Below are 21,948 nucleotides of genomic sequence, written 5' to 3'. Positions count from 1 at the left end.
AATTCACGTGTCCTGATGAATGAGACCGCGCTGCGTCCGTCATAAAGGTGCAGCCATGGGTCCAAAAGGCATCTAGCAATTAAAGCAACCGTGTACAGTAATTACGGGTTTGGCCTTGTTGAACTCCTTTCAGTTCCTGCAAATGTTGTTTGGTAAGGTTTGAAGTTCAGAGATTTCGGCACTCGCTGCCATGTTGTTCGTGTCGCACCACCTTGCTGGGACCGTATCCCAAGTGGGTTTTTGAGAGCTACTTGTAATTCGCAGCTGAATCTTATGAATGACTTCGGACGTCCAGGCTGATGGCGGTATCGGTTTCTTCATAATTGTGACAGACCCAGTTTGGCGCCATTTTTCGGAAACAGGCTCTGAATACAATGTTTAGCAGGTGGTTTTGTACCTGGGTACTTGTCGTCGAAGACCTTTTGCGTTTCCTTAATTGATCCGCTTCACACACAGCCTTCCACAGTAACTACTCGCTGCTGCAGGAAGAACACCATAGGGTAGATTTATGAAAACCTGTCTACAAGAAAATCTTTCAAAAAGAAAATCCGTCTTTCTCACAGCAACCAATCACAACGCAGATTTAATTTCGTATACTGCTAAGGCAAACTGAAAGGGCTACAGCCTCCTCTAAACAGTTTGGTGCCCGGAGGCAGACTACTTTTTCGTGATCCACTCACTATTACGGCCAGCAGGAATTCTGCTGTTTCGTCATCTTCTGTGTTCTACTTTGTTGTTGGGGCAGTTGCTATTTAACTGTCCCATAGCTGATTGTTTAGAGAGGGCAGGCTGACTACATTACTGCAGTTCCTGATTAGTTAGCCTCTCTTTAAATATTCCTGGCTTCTGCAGTGTTTTGCTGGTTTTGGTGTAAGCTATGTGTATCATTGTCCAGTATTTTTTTTGTTTACTTTTTGTTCAGTCTAGCTTTGTTTTTGTGTTTTTTCCTAGTTCAGTCCTTACTTAAGGCCCTTTTACATGGGCCAACAATCATTCGAATTCCCGCGATCCAGCGAGAATCTGAACAATTATCATTAAGTATAAATGCATGCCCCGAGTGAACGATGAACGGGAATTCTTGCTTTTCCCTGTTTATTTGCCCTGTCTTGCTTCTTAGATTAGTTCTGCTCAGGTTGAGTCTCTTGTTTCCAGGTTTTGGTGTCCTCTTATTGTTTGTGTCGGTGTTTAGGATAGGGTTTCCATTACAGATATCTGAGGGACAGTAGCGTCTGGTTTTAGGGTCAGTGTCGGGTATAGGTTAGGGGGAAACTGTAGGTAAAGCTAAAGTTAAGATTATTGTCAGTTTATTATCGGCTCGGCATCACTATCTGCTCCATTATCTGACTACCCTTCTGTTCCTGTCATCGGTTGGCGAGTTCCTCTTCTTGCACATTTGCTACCTACCTTAATACACTGCTTCATATTATTGCTCATTTGAGTGTCTGGTTGTTATATAATTCAACCCTACTATAAAGTCCTGGGGGGATCTGAGAGACCTCAGTATCTAAAAAAAAGTCAACTGCTATAGGTGAAGTAAAGTTCTGCTATCTTGGACCGAGCCGGCGTCATTACAAGAGGACAGCCTGGAGCAACTAGGGCCATATACAGGTGCTGATGACACTTGCTAGTTGCAGTCAATGCCCTGGAAACAGAACCATGCTTCCATATCAATGCCAACCACATGTACATCATGATGAGGCACCGCTCCATTAATTTCAATGGGGCTTATTACAGACGCTCTGCTATCTCCGGCAGTGCCACTGAAGATAAATGGAGCAGCACCGGACATTCGCGACCGTTGCTGCATTCAATATCCCTTTTCACTGCTTGGGGTGCAGTGAGCCCGCAGTGGGGAGGACAGGGGGACACAGGACCCCCATTCTCGGGAGCAGTGGGGGTTTCAGCACTTATACTGTGGATAGGTGATAAGTCAATCTTGGTACAGCCCCTTTACACAGTCTGATTAATCAAAGAGCGTTTGTTCGCCCAATCGATGATGCAGGAAAGTGCTGGCAATCGCCCAACTTATAGGCAAAAGCTTGTTCATCAGATGATCAAATCTTTCATGCAGGGCCAAAAATCACCATTGGCAGCACACCTCCCCATGTGAACGGGGGGGGGGGGGGTGCCGCCGACAATGAAACCGTATGGGAAATGAACATCTATACGATCGTTCAATCGTCCCCCAGACAGTCTGAATCGGCCAATCTCGTTGATCGTCACTGTGTTAAAGTCCTAGAATGCCGGGGGTAGAAATGAAGAAACCCGTGTGGTCCTGACAGCCAACCTGCCGGTCTGGGTACACTGGGGTTGCTACAATGAGCCACATTGATGTAAGTGGACGATTTTCCCCGTCAGCCGCTCTCTGCAGCACCCGGAGAGGAGATCAGACTTTACACGACGTGGCGAGGATGAGAGTTGGCAGAAGCTGATTAATAATTGATGAGGATTTCTCCAGAAATAGCATCACAGGAGAACAGCGCTGGCAGCGTTTCCTCACATAAGGCAGATCAGAAGTCGGGAGGATGCTGGGATCTTTAGTATGCGAGGGAGGAGAACACACGGGGATAAGGATGGAGGAGAAAGTTAAGAGATTGAAAACAACGGATGACGGCGTGCGGTGGAATGTGAATGGACTGAATGCAGAATTACATGTAGGAAGGGTTCTGTGCGTTCATTCTCTCTGCAACGGGATTTCAGGCAGTGCTTACCGGAGAGCTGCAATCCTTGCCTATGTGACCTTGGTCGCAGCTAAAGCTGCAGGTTAGCCCTTGCCTAAAGTATAAAAAAAAAACTAACCTCACTGGAAACGGCTCATCAGAGGCAATTGTTTTCTGAGAGATCCCGAACCTTGGTTTGTAGCATCCTTCACTTATCTAGGTCATACATCAGTTGATCTAGGTAGAAGACCTGATTAATCGGTGATCAAGGGGGTCAATCTGAGATTAGTTGGGGGCGGGGGATCAAAAACAATGTCAGAAAATATTACTGAAAAAGTAGTAGATGCTTTGAACAAACTTCCAGCAGATGTGGCTAAAAAAAAAATCAAGAGTTAAAGGCGTTTTCCAGGGAGAATACTACTGATGATGGGTCCTCAGAAGAGGTCATCAATAGCTGATTGGCTGGGGTCCACTGCTTGAGACCCCAACTGATCAGCTGAGTGGGCGCATGCCGTCAGCGCAGCAAATGCAGAGAGGTCGGAGTGGAAGCGATAGAGGTTGGAGCGCCGACCTGTGTAGTGGCCGGTGCTTGTAACTGATTTCAGTGAGAGCCGTGCTTGCAGTTATAAGCGCAGCCACTGCACAGAGGTTGGCGCAGAGACTTCTGCTCTGACCTCTATGTATTTGCAGCGCTCAGTTGATGGGTCGGGGGTCCTTGAGGATAGATTATCAGTAGTAGTCTCTCTGGAAAACCCCTTTTAAGGTCTACTTTACATAGAACGAGTATCACTCAGTGAATGAAGGTGAAGTCAGTTGGGAATAATTCCAGCTACCCGCCTCCATTCACAGTAAACAGGCAGTTGTTCATAAGTGAGTGACTGCCTGTTTACACGGGCTGATCTGTCGTTCAGTTCTCCGCATGTGGAATTTGAACGATGAATGAGAAGTTAACAAATGGTGGTTCATTCGGGCAATGCATTTACACTCAACGATTTATCGACCCATGTAAAAGGGCCTTTAGTGAATTCAAGCCTGGAGTGAGTATACAGGGTGAGGCAAAAGTCTGGACACACCCATTTAACTGGTGCAATAATAAGAAAATGGACTTCCAATGTGTGAAAGTATTAATTGGGAGGAAAGCTATATATTTTTGGTGACCATTTCGAATTCTGTCATATTGAATTTAGCTGTTTTTTTTTTTTTTTTACTGGGGGGGGGGGGTGTAATGAGATCAATATGGGCTAAAATTTCCTCAAACACACTGGATATTTCCGGTTTGTCCTATTTTTAATTGTTTAGAAGTAAGGTGAGGGCAAAGTTTCCCAAAGTGCTTTACATGATAGGTTTGATGTGTTCACCATTCTGCTGGATGCACATGGTTAATCCAGTCTACAGGCTGGAGAACTGCAGGTTATATTTCTTCACAGCGCTGTTGGATTTGCGGTTTCAGGTTAACCATATTGCATATTTTTTCCGGGACTTGAGCACTTTAACGCCACAGGACGTACGTTTACGCCATGGCTGCAGGGTACTTAACGCACCAGGACATAAACTTACGTCTTGTGGATGGCGTGGGATCAGGAGCTGACCAGCGGGAGCCATTCTGCAGTTTGGTATAAAGTGCTATAGTTTCCTAATAATTACTAGTGTCTTTACTATTTAGTAGAGCGCCTCTCGCTGTCATGACCTGCTGCAAATGTGATGCAAGGTGTGCAAACAAGGAAAAGTATAGCAAAGACGCTGCATGTTGTTGGAGATTCGGGTGGAATCAATTCAGTTAGAAATGGTGGCTGCACTACCTGGACGTGGCCAAAAGTGGAAGCTCTTACCAGCTGGCACCAGATACCCGAGGCAACAGGTGGCCAAAAACCCTCGAGTCGCTGCAAAAGACCGGCAACAAGACTTGCTGGCAGCAGGCGCTGAGGTTTCCATTTGCACATATTAAACGCTGAAGATCTTCATGCCTGAACTTCAAGACGTCCACCTCTACAGATTAAAAAAAAAGCGCAAGAAATATTGCCTCCACTATGTTTAGAGCCACATAAAGAAGCCACAGAAATTTGGGGATTCTGTTCTGTGGAGCAATTAAACAAAACTGGAACTTTTTGGACCTCTGGATCAGCAGCGTGTCTGGAGGAGAACATCCTAGGAGAAAACATCATGCTTTCTGTGAGGGAGCTGAACCTTGGGCATCATTGGACCTTCCAACAGGACAAGATCCCAAACACAGCTCCCAGTCCACCAAGGGTTGGTGTCCAAAGAAGTCCTGGAAGATTCTGGAGGAGCCGTCAGTCGTCTGAGTGGAATCTCATAGAAAATCTTTGGTGGGATGTGAAGGAGGTTGCAGCACACAAAACCAGGACTAATCGTGACCTGGAGGCCATTGTCCATGAGGAACGGGGTAAGAATCCTCAGGAACGCTGTCAGTTGACTCTACCTGATGTGTTCAGTGCCGTGAGAAGTCGTTTACAAGTCTCTCCACTGCTCATGTACAAGAGGACCCTGGTAGTAGGTCCAAGCATGTGAGACCCCCGGTCCAGAACACAGGTGTATGTTCTGAAGGAGAATACCCCCATAAATGCCAGTCATCCAAAGCGTCCTCAGCATGGTTCTGTCACACTAGCCCTTGGCTTGACATCCACTGCCATCCTGAAGTAACTTGAGGCCAAACCTGTACAAAGCTAAGGTTACTCTAACCCCGATTTACCACAGTGGAAAATTAACCCCTTAAGGAGAAAAGTTTTATTCTTTTTCGGTTTCACTTTTTCCTCCTTATTTTTCCGTCGACAGTTGCGCGAGGGCTCGTTTTTTACAAGACGTCCGGTAGTTTCTCCTGGTACCGTTTTGGAATACGTAGGACTTTTGGGCTACTTATTTTTTTTTTCTTGGAGACTGGATGACCAAAAAAAGCGCATTTTTTATTTCTGACAATTCTCGCTACACGGGACAAATAATGTGGTACTTCGATAGATCTGACTTTTACAGACGCAGCGATTCAAAACAGTAAACAAGTTGTCCAATGTTTACACTCATTAAGAGCTGCAGTAATTAATGAAGTGGAAATTGACACTTTACCTTATTTTTAGTATATCTGGCCATGTAACTGATGTATCTGCTCAGTCCGCTCGCCGCTGGACTTTACACGACTGTAATGTTGTAATTCCTGATTGATATATTCTGGAACATCATAAAACCAATAAATATTTTGTTAAACAAAACAGTAAACAAGCATTTGGGTTTTTTTTTATATTTATGGCAAGTTGTAATCTTTCTTTTATTTTCTAATAAAAGCTTTTATTTAATCATTTTTACATGTTTTTAGTCCTCATTGGGGGCCGGAACTTGCTGATCGCTCATGCAGCATCATGCTATTCTATCATACCGCCATCTGACAGGCATTCTATCAAGTCACGTTACAGGTATGGTTTGATGCAATTCGGCAGCACGCGTGGCCTTCAGAAGTACCCAGGCTGCCATGGCAACTGAACAGCATCTTGCACTGCCATCGCGGGTGGATGTTCGAGACCCCGAACTACATCAGGGGATTTAAATGATCTCAGAACTGATCGCAGTTATCAGAAACAGCTGACACCCGCATTGTATAGATCATTGGCTCCCGATCCCCCTCCATATAAACCCCGAACACTCAGCATGTAACTACATACTGTCATGAAGGGTTAAAGTACTTGTACTCTGCTATCTTGATGGTGCCATTGAAGTAAATTAAGCAGAAGTGTGCTTTGGCTGCCCCATCCCTCAAGACCCACAGGGGCTGCATTCCAGATAAGGGCTTTGGTGCGATGACCCCCTTAACCCTTTTCATTGAGCTCCCATGTTGGGCGAGGTCCAACACGTTTCTAACACTATGCAGAAGAGAGCTCTGATTTCTTGGGTTAGCGTTAACTGTAATAAGACCCATCTCTTGGCTGATGACCCAACGGTGGCTTTGCTCCCGCTGCCTGCTCTGTTGGATTGGGTGGTGGAGACCTCTTACTTGGGTATACGGCTAGCTAGTCAGGTCTCCACGTTTCAGGGTGCAAGTCTCCCCCCCCCCCTTGGATTGTAGCTGGGAGTTGGCTACCTGCTAAGCCTTCATTCCTCTTTGGAGGGCCAAATAAGTTTATTGCAAATGAATCTATTACCCAAGTTTATGTATCTTAGTTTCCAAGAAATTCTAACGTCGCCTCCATCAAATAGTACTTCTCGCACTAGGATCAAGCTTAGAAACTCACGGCCTTCCACTAAACTGGTGTGTGTGTGTGTCTAGGCAGACTCATCCAATTGTATGCAGTGGTCAGCTTGGAACGCAGAATTGTGGGACCTGCTAAGAGTTTGCGGGGGGCTAGTACTAAATGGTCCTACGTCCCTGGGGATCACTGTGCCGGTACCTATGCTGGCAACCCTTAAATTATCCATGAGGGGACGGCTACATGGTCTCAGAATGCTCCCCTGTTTACCCCATCTGCAGTGCTTCACCGAATCTACCTTTCGGCGGCGCTGTGGGATAACCCTCCTTTTTTATATAGTTAAGGACAGCTACTGTTAGAGATCCTACTTTGCACAGTTCACTTGGCCCTACTGTTGGGCGCACATTTCAGGTGAAGGACTCGAATACAGACCAGATTTCATTTAATGAGCAGATTACATCCATGATCTAAAAAAATATATATATAGAAAAGCACAAAATCTGGGAACGCGAATGCACCACGATCCCCGGTAACGGACCGCACCGCTCACTGTTATCAAACACAGAAAGTTACAAACCGCTTTACGCGAGTCAAATAAATAATGTATAAGAGTCCTATAAAAAGAGGCGACGGCGCTGCTACGTCACTTCCCGATCCCTTGTGTTCCGGAGTAAACATGATGGATAACGGAGGTGAAGGGCGGGTCCAAGAACATTTTAATGACTCGCGTGATCCCACAGCGAGTGAGGGGTGTTCCGAGTCCCCCACCGAGGAGTTAGGAGAAGCATGGAAAAATAACGTCAGACCCTTCCAGGAGCCCCAAGACGTCAGCCGTTCATCACCAACTGCAGATGAGGAGAGGGAAGAGCTCCGCACCAGTCACAGCTGCATAAATATGGCAACAGGCACCTTCCGTCACTACAGCATGGGATGATTGAGGTATAAATGGCTATTAGGGGTGAGTGTACAGATACCAGGACTGAGCCTTCCATTTGAAGGGGATGTTGGCAGTCAGAGCACCACAGTAAATAAGCAGCTACATCCCTTGTCACCAACGACTGGAGCCTCATGTACATCACCATCAGTCACGTGCGGGGGGGGGGGGGGGGGAGAGGCACGTGGCACCTGCATGAGGTACATCCATGGGCGCCGCAGCAGCAGAGATCAGCACATCCATGGGCGCCGCAGCAGCAGAGATCAGCACATCCACGGGGGCCGCAGCGGCAGAGATCGGCGCATTCAGTAAAGCGGCGGAAATTTACGATACATTCAGGACATCGTGAACTCAAGCCGCAGGTGACAAGTGACCGTACCGCCAGGTGTATCACAAAGTGCATCTGTTTGCCCCCTTGTAGAGCCGTCCATTATAAGGAGGGAGGGGGCGATACGTGGGCTGAACAAGGGTCACACCTGAGTGAATACAATTAAGACCCTTCTTCTCATTTATTTGGCAACGCAGTGAAAAGTCCGTGTTCTCAGTTCTGAAACCCTTTCAGTGTAATTGGAGCCTGAAACCAGATATATTCGTCGCTGTCGTACGTGGCAGCTTCCGCCTCGCTGCTGGACAGTTTGATGCTCAGCGTGCGGCTCCTGGAAGGCACCTTGAAGCTGAGCTTGGGTCGGAACCAGTCGGCGGCGCAGTCTCGATGTCCCTGAACCATCAGCACCAGACTCATGAGGCCAGATGACCGCAGGTCACTGAAAGGGTCCGCTAAAAAGAGCGCCCTGAAGAGCTGACGGAGACATGGGCGCGTACTCAGGCTCTGCTCACCATTCCCCACCTGGATGCCCTCCATGTCTATCACATACATCTCCTTAGGGTTTATGGGGGAGCCTCCCAGCAGCAGTAAGACACGGGGCACAGCGGTCAGCGTGAAGAAGACGTCCAGCTGAGTCATTAACTCTGACAAGTCCGAGAGCGCCCGCTGACACTGGCGGGAATCCAACGCCTCTTTTATCGGCCGTCTCACAACTTCACCGCCATCCTGGAGAGAGAAAAGAACACAAGATGAGGACAAGAGGGTTCAGGGCTGGGGGGAGAGGGGGGTGGTTTGGGAAGAAACGGCCGAGGGTTCAGGGAGCGGACGAGAATCGAGGGCCGGGCACCTACCTGCTGCCCCCTACAGAAGTGCAGCAGCTGCTCGTAGGGCAGGGGCAGCTGGTGCCTCTGGTGCAGGATGTGCTTCAGGAGCTCACAGGTGAAGCGGCAGCAGCTCTCCCTCGTCACCAGTCCTGGGAACTCCACACATACGTCAGGGTTGTCCCTGGAGCCGCGACGGGCGAGGGGGTTACCCCGAGGTCTGCTGTGGGGTGGCTGCTCGGGCTCCGGCTTCTCCATTCTGTGTGCTAGGGAACATAAAGAAATCATGTGAGATAATCTGGGGGTGCAAGGGACAAACATAGTGTCTATGGGGGATGCCAGCTGGTATACACCCCACTACAAACATTGCAGTACTGCTACAGACCCCAATATACCACTCTACACCGCAGTACTGATATAGTCCTCCGCTCCCCCTACTATGCTGCAGTACTACTACAGACCCCGCTACACCACTCTACACCACGGTACTGATAGTCATCCTCTCCCCGCACAATGCTGCAGTACTGCTACAGACCCCACTATACACCGCAGTACTGATATAGTCCTACGCTCCCCCTACTATGCTGCAGTACTGCAACAGACCCCGCTATACTACAGTACTGATATAGTTCTACGCTCCCCCTACTATGCTTCAGTACTGCTACAGACCCTGCTATACCCCTCCCCACCACTATGCTGCAGCACTGCTACAGACCCCGCTAGACCACTCCACACCGCAGTACTGATATAGTCCTCTGCTCCCCCTACTATGCTGCAGTACTTCAGTTTCAGAACTTCTTTCAAGTGCCCACCTCTGGAGCATTCTAGTCACATTAGCCCCTCTCTCCTGTCCTCACCTATGCACAGCTTGCATGCACTCTTCAGCTTCTTGCTTAGCCTCAAACCCCCTAATGCCACTAACAAACATAACAGTCTTCCTCATAAATCTCCTAACCATCTGCTAACCCTCCCTATTCTGCTGCTACTCGCTGCTGGGGATATCTCTCCCAATCCTGGCCCACCCTCCACTGCTCCTAGCTATCACCCCCTACCTGACTCACTAATAAAATCCCCAAGCCCAACTGCTAGCCCATGCATACCCTCCCCTGACTCCTTTAAGTGTGCGCTCTGGAACTGATAGTCAGACTCTTTTACTGCTAAATCTTTAAAGGGGTTGTCCCGCGATAGCAAGTGGGGTTCAGCACTTCTGTATGGCCATATTAATGCACTTTGTAATGTACATCGTGCATTAATTATAAGGCATACAGAAGTTATTCACTTACCTGTTCCGTTGCTGGCGTCCTTGTCTCCATGGAGCCGTCTAATTTCAGCGTCTAATCACCCGATTAGACGCGCTTGCGCAGTCCGGTCTTCTCCCTTCTGAATGGGGCCGCTCGTGCCGGAGAGCTGCTCCTTGTAGCTCCGCCCCGTCACGTGTGCCGATTCCAGCCAATCAGGAGGCTGGAATCGGCAATGGAACGCACAGAGCCCACAGTGCACCATGGGAGAAGACCTGCGGTCCACCGTGGGTGAAGATCCCGGCGGCCATCTTCGCAAGGTAAGTAAGAAGTCACCGGAGCGCGGGGATTCGGGTAAGTACTATCCGTTTTTTTTTTTTAAACCCCTGCATCGGGTTTGTCTCGCGCCGAACGGGGGGGGGGGGGGGGGGGGTATTGAAAAAAAAACAAAACGTTTCGGCGCGGGAAAACCCCTTTAAGTCTGCTCGCTCTCACAGAAACGTGGATACAGCCGTCTGACACGGCCTCCCCTGCTGCACTGTCTTACAATGCCCTGCAGTTCTCCCATACCCCGAGACCAGATGACAGGCGTGGCGGAGGAGTAGGTGCTCTTCTCTCCCCAAATTGTACCTACCAGGTCATCCCCCCTGTACCACTCACTTTTCCATCATTTGAAGTACATACGCTATGGCTTTTCCGTCCGCTGTCCATGCGAGTAGCAGTCATCTATCGCCCCCCAGGTGCTCCTCGCCGGTTTTTGGACCACTTTGCTGCCTGGCTCCCCACTTCCTATCCTGCGAAATCCCAACCCTCATCTTAGGTGATTTTAACATCCCCACTAATGACCCCATCTCCCCATCTGCCTCTCAGCTTCTATCGCTCACCTCCTCCCTTGGTCTCTCTCAACTCACAGCCTCTCCCACTCACAGGGATGGCAACACTCTGGATCTGGTCTTCTTCCGTCTCTGCTCTGTTTCCAACTTCACTAACTCCCCTCTCCCGCTCGCAGATCATAACCTCCTCTCTTTCTCTGTCACGCTCCCTAACATCTCTCCAGACCCACCTACCTACCGTACCTACAGGAACCTTCAGGCCGTTCACACCCAGGACTTTGCTGAGTCCCTACAGTCCTCTCTGTCCCCCATCTCTCTCCTCTCCTGCCCCAACCTGGCTGCCGCTCACTACAACACCGCTCTCAAACATGCCCTGGATGAAGCGGCTCCCCCCAGAATCCGAGCCATTCGATGTAGAACGCAGCAACCCTGGCTCACACCTCAAACACGCTTCATCCGGCGGTGCTCTAGAAGTGCTGAACGGCTGTGGAGGAAATCGCAAACGTCCGCAGACTTCCTCCACTACAAATTCATGCTCAGAACCTACAACCTCGCCCTCCACCATGCCAAACAAGTCTATTTCACCTCTCTAGTCTCCTCACTATCCCACAACCCTAAACCACAGCCCCCGGTGACGGATCTCAGTGCCGAAGAGCTGGCTGCTTACTTCAAAAAGAAAATTGATGACATCCGTCAGGAAATAACTTCCCAACCCCAGACTAGCCCTGACCCTAGTCTTGCAAGCATGAGCTAGATGCAGTGCTGACTGTCTGTACTCAGACCAACGAGGAAGAAGTCTTCAAATTGCTCTTCTCTGCTCGCCCCACCACCTGCGCTAGCGACCCGCCTCCCCTCACACCTCCTCCGTTCCCTCTCCCCTCACACCTCCTCCGATCCCTCTCCCCAGTGGTCATCTCCCATCTCACCACTATATTCAACCTCTCTCTGACCTCTGGCATCTTTCCCTCTTTTTTCAAACACTCCATCATATCCCCACTGCTAAAGAAGCCAACTCTGGACGCAACTGATGCTGCCAACTACCGACCCATCTCAAACCTCCCCTTCATCTCCAAACTACTAGAACGCCTAGTTTACTCCCGCCTTGTAAGCTACCTATCAGAGCACTCTCTCCTAGACCCCCTACAGTCTGGCTTTCGACCTCAACACTCGACAGAAACTGCCCTTACAAGGGTATCCAATGACCTACTGACAGCCAAATCGAGGGGTGATTACTCCCTACTGATCCTCCTCCACCTCTCCGCAGCATTTGACACTGTTGACCACAAACTCCTCCTCAGTATGCTACGCTCCATTGGCCTAAAGGACACTGCCCTCTCCTGGTTCTCCTCCTACCTATCTAACCGCTCTTTCAGTGTCTCCTTTGCTGGCTCTACCTCCCCTCCTCTTCCCCTTGCTGTTGGGGTCCCCCAGGGCTCTGTCCTCGGCCCCCTTCTTTTCTCCATCTACACAGCCCCTATTGGACAAGCCATCAGAAGATTTGGCCTCCAATACCACCTGTATGCTGACGACACCCAGCTATACACCTCTGCCCGTGACATCTCCGCACCTTTCCTCCAAAACATCACCGACTGTCTGTCTGCTGTCTCTAACACCATGTCCTCTCTCTCTACCTAAAACTAAACCTGACCTGCTGGTATTTCCACCCTCCACTAACCGCCCTCATCCTGACATCTCCATCTCAGTGTGTGGCGCCACCATAACTCCTAGACAACACGCCCGCTGCCTTGGGGTCATATTTGACTGATCATTTACCCCCTACATCCAATCTCTGGCCCGAACATGTCAGCTGCACCTCAAGAATATCGCAACAATCCGCTCTTTTCTCACTGTAGACGCACTAAAAGCGCTCACCGCTCCCCTCATCCACTCCCGGCTCGATTATTGCAACTCGTTGCTGATCGGCCTCCTCTGCACCAGACTCTACCCTCTCCAATCCATCCTGAATGCGGCAGCCAGGCTCATCTTCCTGTCCAGCCGCTACTCGGACGCCTCTGCCCTGTGCCAGTCACTGCACTGGCTGCCCGTTAAATACAGAATTCAATTTAAACTCGCTACCTTCATCCACAAAGCCCTCCACAGTGCAGTGCCCCTCTATATCGCCTCCCTCATCTCAATCCATCACCCAGCCCGGGCTCTCCGCTCTGCTAACGAAACCAGACTGAGCGCCCCTTTAATTTGAACTTCTCATTCCCGCCTCCAAGACTTCTCCAGAGCAGCACCGGTCCTCTGGACTGCACTACCAAAGGCTATCTGGGCAACCCAGGACTCGCAGAACTTCAGGCGTGCTCTAAAAACGCACCTCTTCAGGGAGGCATACCGCATTCCCTAAACAAACCTCTCTGTACTCCACCTGATAACATGCTCCCTGACCTACTGACTGCAATCCCTGCCAGCTGTCATAAACCGCTCCTGCAGTCATACTGTTTCTGCCGTCACACGGCTAAATGTCTGACCATTGTCTATGTGTAGATCACCCCTCACTCTCCACCCCGCCATACCGTGCACACCGCCAGCCCCTTTAATGTTTGACCATTCTTTATGTGTATAGCATCCCTCACTCTCCACCCCGCCATACCGTGAACATCTCCAGCCCCTTTACCTTCTGTATCCCCCCATTACTTGTAGTATGTAAGCTCGTTGGAGCAGGACCCTCACCCCTATTGTTTCCATCAGCTGATTACTATGTAACCGTGGTTCTGTAATGTTTGTATTTTGTCTTTCTGTATTCCCCCTGTCTATGTCAGCGCTGCGGAATATGATGGCGCTATACAAATAAAGATTATTATTATTACTGCTACAGACCCCGCTATACCTCTTGATAGGGGTCAATCATTATTAATCAATAACCTAACATAAGAAAGATAAGGAAACAGTGTAATGAATGTGACATTAGTTATTTGGTTATATAATGTTATGTATTATATGTAAAACATTCCGGAAGTTGCTAGTAGAATTTGGATATAGAATCATATGTAAAAAGGTATATTCAAGCGTTTATTTGAATATTGATTTTAAAATACTAAATGTATGACTAATTAGATTTTATTCAGTTATCTTACTGAATACCAACTTACCAACTTTGTGCTGACTTCCGAGTAGGTGGCTGAACCAGTTTTGTCTATGTGAAAATTAGAAACAATGTCCCCTCTTTTGATGTGCAAATTGCTGATGAACTTTGAAGATTACAGTTCTTCCCAAACAAGAAATGTAATTAACAAAACCTGTATTATCACACTGTAACTGTTTCCATGTCTACTTCAAACAGTTTTGTTGATACCTTTTGTTTAGAAAAGCTTGTTGATTTACAGTTGCCAAAAGTACTTTGTAACCAGGCATCAGGTAACATTTGGAAACGCCTTCTTTACAACTTGCATATAAACTAGCAATGTACAACAATAAACAGAATTCATTCTGATCACTAGACGGTCTTATGTGTAGTGGTTATTATGGTTCTCTATGAGTACTCTATATAATATTTCCTCTTAATTTGGATACAGGCAACATTCGCATTACGGTCTGCGTTCCAGACCCCCCACAGTTTATTTGGCGCCCGACAAGTGGGGCAGAAGCTAACTCCTTACCTGCAGCCGATACCTGACGACACTACCTGCCGACCAGCCGGACGAGAGGCCACGGGACCCCAGATCTACAAAACACCGGTATACGGTAAGCTCTTGACTTACCACTCAAGCTCTGGGCTCTCCTGACTTCAAGTCTCGTGTCGACAGGGGGTGAGTTGCTGTATGTTATATAGGACGCTTCTGCCTGTTATTTACGGTGTTCTTAGTGACCGTGCTAGACGGAAGAACCCTTGTGTGTATATTGTCATGTTGCCTGTAGTAATTGTTGAAATCTGTACGTTGATAGTCTGTGTCGTGTTAGCCATAATTTGCTTTTACTGAGTCTGTTATAATATCACCAGAAGTTCCCTTAGAAGAGAGGTCTGGTCTCCCCTAAACCCCCCCCCTTAAGGAGTCCGTAAAACTATTCCAGGACCAGGGGTCCTTAGTGTACTGTGTGACAAATAAAAGCCTGTGTGAAATAGAAGCCTGTGTGAAATAAAAGCCTCTGTGAAATAGAAGCCTGTGTGAAATAAAAGCCTCTGTGAAATAGAAGCCTGTGTGAAATAAAAGCCTCTGTGAAATAGAAGCCTGTGTGAAATAAAAGCCTCTGTGAAATAGAAGCCTGTGTGAAATAAAAGCCTCTGTGAAATAGAAGCCTGTGTGAAATAAAAGCCTCTGTGAAATAGAAGCCTGTGTGAAATAAAAGCCTGTGTGAAATAAAAGCCTGTGTGAAATAAAAACCTGTGTGACAAATAGAAGCTTGTGTGACAAATAGAAGCCTGTGTGACAAATAAGGTTCTGTGTGCCATAAGCTGTGTGAGAAAGGGAAGGGGGAGACGATTGCAGACAAGTGTATAAAATATAGAAAGATAGGACTTAGAAAAGCAGGAACCTTTAACTATGAGTTCTGGCAATAGTACGGGAAAAAGCATGAAAGATATCAGAAACGCCGGTCTAGAAAAAGGAGTAGAGGCCATAATAAGATATAGCAAAAACGTAAATGTAGAACAATGGGATTGTGCACCGAAGGATGACGGCATACTTGTGTACTCATCCCCGGTGCCAAACCCGGCTAGGATGTACCCGGTCCTACCAACCGCGGACAGCTCCGACATTCTTCTTGACTGTCAGGATTGTCCCAGGTGCGGACAACAAAACCCTTTACGAAGACAAATGGCTTTAACTATGTGTAGACGGGAAAAGAATAAAACTATTGAATGTTATTTTGGTAGGCTGGGAACGAAGGCTAGGGACATTGGTTTCACCCTCTGTGCAGATGAAGTGTACTACCCAATGATGTGTGAGGTGTTCATGCAAGGCATCGGCCCATCATTGGCAGATAAAGTAAAGGCATGTACCCCCGGCTGGCGACAAGCCAAGCCCATGGACTTGTATAAAAAGGCAGTAGGGTTTGCTATGGATGAGAAGCGCCCTGTAGCGGCGGTTAAATACTATAGCAACCAAGGGGGAAAGGTGCAGTTCCAGGACAGACCCAACAGAGGAATACGTAAGTGTTATAATTGCCGCAAGAATGGCCACCTGGCCAAGAATTGCCCTTGTCCCAAGAACCGTCATGATCAGGAGACAGATCAGGGCACCACTCCCAGCGGCGACAACGCACCGCATCGCCCGAATCTGTCCCAATGAAAACCACTATCGTTTGTCTTGTAAGTCTTGTTGTTATGTAAACTAATCTTTGTTGTACGTCTTAGTGTTCTTGTAATGTCTAATTTCTAAGTGTAAGAAAGTTATACCCCACTCACATCTGTGGGGGTTCAAAAGAACAATGAAGTATATATATATACTAGGTGGTTTTTTGTTTTTTTTTTTTGTTTTTTTTTCCTGAGTGTAAAGAAGGTATGAGCTATGGGGGGTTGTATTGTCTCTGTAGTAAGGAATGGTGTAAGCAGACTGTGCAGGTTAATAGGGAACAAAGAAAGTGTAGTATAACTTGTTAAAAGAAAGAAAAAAAGAAAAAAAAGCAAGTCAATGAGTTAAGGAAAGGTAGAAGGTTTAACAATGCACGGTAATAATAGTTGCTATCTGGAGTGGTGAATATAAGTATGTAGGTGGATATGGGCATAAGTTGTATTATGTTTGTCATTGGATAGCCTATTCTGAGCAAATTGTGTAAAAACCGCGGTACTAAGAGTTTTTCTTATCTATACATAATTCGCTCATTATTGGAAGTCTGGTGTACAGTAAATACAATCCCAATTTCTACTTCACATATTATCAGTCCGTATAGGAATGAATAAAACCCCCCTTAGTGAGTGTGAATTTGCAGTTTAGAAGATGTTTACAGGCAGTGGAACCAGTTATACAGCTATTTGTCTGGAGAAGTTTCTGTGTTCTATAGAAGATAAGATACATTTCAAAGGGTGAGGAGCTTGGGCAGTTAGGAAGTTTTTTTTTCCCTTCTCAAATTTGATGAGACATTGCAGGCAGGATCAGATTAATAATGAATTTGCTTAAAGAATATCATATTCCAATATGAATACATGTTTGTGGATTATTCTGCCTTGTTGTAATTCATGTCTGTTATTTGTACTAATATCTTACAAGCCTTATCTGCATCCATCAAATTTTCACCGGATGGATCGGTACGGGTTGAGACCTCAAGTGACAGTTCAGAGGAGGTTTGTAAACTAACTGCTCTCTTGGTAGATCCGGCTCATGTATTTGTCTTGATAGCCACTGCAGAAACTCAGCTTTCCGCAGGTCCTGACAAATAGTAAGTCACCTCCAAGACAAACTCCAATTCCTGAGTCATTGCTTAGCCCAAGGAACTGGATATCTGACATAGGTGATCCAGGTATTGCAGGTCAGCAATTTCTAAATTTTTAATTTTTAATTTTTTTTTGCTACAAGGTTCTGATCTATTTTAAATAGAATACCAGCCTGATTGTCTAGCAGTAATTGGTGCAAGGGGTTTCAGGAGTGCCGATTCAGCTGGCAGAAACTGAACCACTAGAGGTAATGTTTAAAGGGTCACGATGCCTCATGCGCTTCCTTGTGCTGGAAAGTCCTGAAAGCATATTGGGAACCGAAATGATGGGATCCTTGGGATCTTGTATCGAACTTTACCCGTCCGGTGAGGCTCGTATACACCCCAGGTCTGAAAGTCACCCGACCTTCGGTCGGATGGCAGCAGACCTAGCGACACCTCTCCCTGTCTTCACTCTTACGCACGCAGAGAAACAAGTTCTTAGTGTCGTTCCTTCGAGCCTTTGGGCTACCAGTCAGACGGACCTCGACAGACTGTCTGTATTTGTTTGTATTTAATTTCAGAGGAAAGCAGTACTGTTGGATAGTGCTGCCACAAGGGGCACAGTATAGCCCAATACCAGTTCACCAGATTCATGAAACTGGTATTAGACGCCTGGCCAATTCCCAAGGGCACCGCCCTCTTGTAATATGTTGATGATTTGTTTTTAATTTACTTTTATGTACTGCTGACACAAATAGTTACCTCAATGCATCACTAAGCCTTTTGTGTTTCCTCCATCAGAGTAGAATGGCTGCAAAGCCAGCAAAGAGAAACTTCTTAGATCACACCATGGTGATCTACACCCCACATGACATACATGGTATCCTGACACAGGTAAGCCGTAGACATCTGTCTCTTGCTAGACGGATCAAAATGGAACTTGCAGTACACTCTTCATCCAATGTCTCATTTCAACGTTGCACCACTTTGAATCCGGCCACCTTATTACCATTAGGTGACACTGATTCAAATGGGGGAGTAAGTACAGAGGACCAGCTCTTTGCAAATTCTCTGACTGATGATGAAGAGGAGGCCTTTGACGCAGAACACCAGCATGATTGAGACAGCTGGGTTCGCACATGTCACTGACAAACACCTCCTAAACCCCCACCTTGAAATGTTTGTGGATGGATCTAGATACCTGAATGACGAAGGAAGGTTTGTAACAGGTTTTGAAGTAGTCACACTGAATGAGATGCTTGTACAAAAACCACTGCCGCCACACATGTCAGCGCAGGAACTGAGGCCTGTACGATTGAAAAATATACCACTACTAATATCTACACTGATTCCAGGTACGCCTTTGGTACTGCACACGATTATGGACCCATCTGGCGGTCCAGGAGCTTTCTCACGGCACAAGGCAAGCCCATTAAGCTATCATGTTGCCAGGACAGGTGGCCATAATAAAGGTTAAAGCACACACGCAGGGGCAGTCACCAGAGAACAGGGGGATAGGGCAGCCAAGGCTGCAGCTCTCCCAGGACAGGACGCAAGACCCCTTGTGCTGTAAGTTGGATCTTGGTCCCACCACTCTTGTTGATTTGGGATTTGGCGTCCTACGGGACGTAGATGATGTACCAGCGGCTGCCTACCCCCACCTCGCCGTCCTAGCTCACGGGAAAGTGCATGCCTCTCGGAATGCCATGGTTTCTGTTATGGACAAGGTATGGTATGCTCCAGGGTTGGACAGGTTGGCGAAGGCATATGTGAAGGCATGTGAAGTGACCACTGTATCCTATTCAGAGATTACAAATCGATTACATCCAGCTTCCCAAATCAGGCAGGTATGAGTATGTCCTTGTGTGCGTGGACCTGTTCAAAGCCACCGCACAATGTACAGTGGCTAAACTTGTGTCAGAACTTGTATGTAGATTTGGGGTACTAGAGACAATTGAGAGTGACAGAGGTACACAATTTACAGGTTAAGTGATGCGAAAGGTTATGTCAGCCTTGGGGTGGAACAAGCGTTTTACACTCCATACCACCCGCAGAGTTTAGACAAAGTTGAAAGAAATGAAATGATATGCTTAAGTTAAAAGAAGTGTTGTTTGGCTCTATGCCAAGATTAGGCCTGTACCATCCACAGGCCCTACAGCGGGGGTGTGATAAGGTTATTGAATATGTACAAGAACTATGTCGTAAACTGAAAATAACACCCGATCTAGTATTTTCCCCAATTCCAGACCCTGACAACCTAGAGGGGACTCATTTCTTGCCACCTGGAGATTGGGTGGTCGCAAAAAGACACGTAGTAAAGGCCTTGGACCCAAGGTTTGACGACCATACCAAGTTCTGTTGTCAACGCCTACTTCTGTAAAAGTGGATACATGCCTCCCACTGCAAGAAAGTTCCCGAGCCAGAGGAAAAGTGATGGGTGGGATCCCGGCGTTGTTTGGGTGGGGGAGGTAATGGACATTTTGACTTTGACATCTACATTTTGTCTTATTGGACTGTCTTCTTATTGGGAAACACCACTACGAACGATCCACATGGACAAGCGATGGACTGAATGGGCAAATATTTCCCACACGTGTATGCCCAACCTCAGGAGTGGAGAGGACGTTTTGCGGACTTTTCTATTATCTGTCCCCACTCCTGTAGAGACTCTTCGAGACATACCCAAAAATACACCCCTTTAAGTGTCTAATATGACAATGACGATATTGATGTTGATAAATCTAAGATTACTGTATTGTAAACTTGATTGACTTGCAATATTTGATATTATGTCTTCATATCTTGATGGACATAGAGTGCACCATTCCTACCTGGGAACCCGGCACCTATGGGTGACAGAACCAGGAGATAATGGTGGCTCTGATGTCCAAATGGGGGAATGATAGGGGTCAATCATTATTAATCAATAACCTAACATAAGAAAGATAAGGAAACAGTGTAATGAATGTGACATTAGTTATTTGGTTATATAATGTTATGTATTATATGTAAAACATTCCGGAAGTTGCTAGTAGAATTTGGATATAGAATCATATGTAAAAAGGTATATTCAAGCGTTTATTTAAATATTGATTTTAAAATACTAAATGTATGACTAATTAGATTTTATTCAGTTATCTTACTGAATACCAACTTTGTGCTGACTTCCGAGTAGGTGGCTGAACCAGTTTTGTCTATGTGAAAATTAGAAACAATGTCCCCTCTTTTGATGTGCAAATTGCTGATGAACTTTGAAGATTACAGTTCTTCCCAAACAAGAAATGTAATTAACAAAACCTGTATTATCACACTGTAACTGTTTCCATGTCTACTTCAAACAGTTTTGTTGATACCTTTTGTTTAGAAAAGCTTGTTGATTTACAGTTGCCAAAAGTACTTTGTAACCAGGCATCAGGTAACATTTGGAAACGCCTTCTTTACAACTTGCATATAAACTAGCAATGTACAACAATAAACAGAATTCATTCTGATCACTAGACGGTCTTATGTGTAGTGGTTATTATGGTTCTCTATGAGTACTCTATATAATATTTCCTCTTAATTTGGATACAGGCAACATTCGCATTACGGTCTGCGTTCCAGACCCCCCACACTCTCTACACCGCAGTACTGATATACCCCCTTCACCCACAGAACAGATGATCCTCCGCTCCCCCTACTATGCTGCAGTACTACTACAGACCCCGCTATACCACTCTGCACTGCAGTACTGATCTACCCGCTTCCCCCACAGTACAGATATAGTCCTCCTCTCCCCGCACAATGCTGCAGTACTGCTACAGACCCCGCAGTACTGATATAGTCCTCCGCTCCTCCTACTATGCTGCAGTACTGCTACAGACCCTGCTATACCACTCTACACCGCAATACTGATATACCCCCCTTTCTCCACAGTACAGATATAGTCCTCCGCTCCCCCTATTATGCTGCAGTACTGCTACAGACCCAACTATACCACTCTACACCGCAGTACTGATATAGTCCTTCGCTCCCCCCACAATGCTGCAGTACTACTACATACCCCGCTATACCACTCTACACCGCAGTACTGATATAGTCCTTCGCTCCCCCTACTATGCTGCAGTACTACTACATACCCCGCTATACCACTCTACACCGCAGTACTGATATACCCCCACCACATTACAGTATATAGTCCTCCACTAACCTACCCCCCCCCCCCCTCCTATACTGCAGTACTGCTAGTCTCCTGCAGCACCACTCTACACCGCATTACTGATATACCCCATCCCATTACAGCATATAGTCCTCCACTAACCTCCCCCCTCACTGCACTGCTGTAGCTCCCGCTGTACCCTCCACATTACAGCACTGATACCCCTGATCTCTCCTCCGCACTCACCGGCACTCCCGGGACTTTATTGAAACTCCCGCCGTCACTTCCTGTTTCTTGCTCCTGACGTCACAGCGGACGTGTCTCGCGGACTTCCCCCGGGAACTTCCTGTTCAGCTGATGTCGCCTGACTGGTGGCCGCCATTTTATTGAAGTCTTTCGTTGATCAGCGGCAGACGAGCGCCCCCTGCAGCTTTTCTAAATATACACATCTGTAAGGGGAGCTGTCACACAGAGGCGGCGGGGCATGCTGGGACTGAGAAGAGCTGTCACTGAGGCTG

At 47.1% G+C, this 21,948-nt stretch overlaps 1 protein-coding gene across 2 annotated transcripts; it reads right to left on the bottom strand.

The window, feature by feature from the left end:
* Positions 1 to 7,961: 7,961 nt before the first annotated feature.
* MAD2L1BP (MAD2L1 binding protein) lies at positions 7,962 to 21,948 on the bottom strand. Of its 2 annotated transcripts, none has more exons than XM_066595209.1 (3): positions 21,677 to 21,948; positions 8,958 to 9,193; positions 7,962 to 8,832 (listed from the first exon to the last, which is right to left on the bottom strand). In XM_066595209.1, exons 2-3 carry the CDS (start codon positions 9,183 to 9,185, stop codon positions 8,323 to 8,325), a joined length of 738 nt encoding a protein of 245 aa, XP_066451306.1. In that variant the 5' UTR covers positions 9,186 to 9,193; positions 21,677 to 21,948; the 3' UTR covers positions 7,962 to 8,322. The 2 variants fall into 2 exon arrangements, with proteins under 2 accessions (XP_066451306.1, XP_066451307.1); XM_066595210.1 differs by lacking the exon at positions 21,677 to 21,948 and adding an exon at positions 10,826 to 11,317.

The sequence above is a fragment of the Eleutherodactylus coqui genome, chromosome 3 (assembly GCF_035609145.1).
Source record: "Eleutherodactylus coqui strain aEleCoq1 chromosome 3, aEleCoq1.hap1, whole genome shotgun sequence".
Taxonomy (NCBI): Eukaryota; Metazoa; Chordata; class Amphibia; order Anura; family Eleutherodactylidae; genus Eleutherodactylus; species Eleutherodactylus coqui.
Note: the sequence above shows the minus strand (reverse complement) of the source record. Positions and strands in the feature narration are given on the sequence as shown.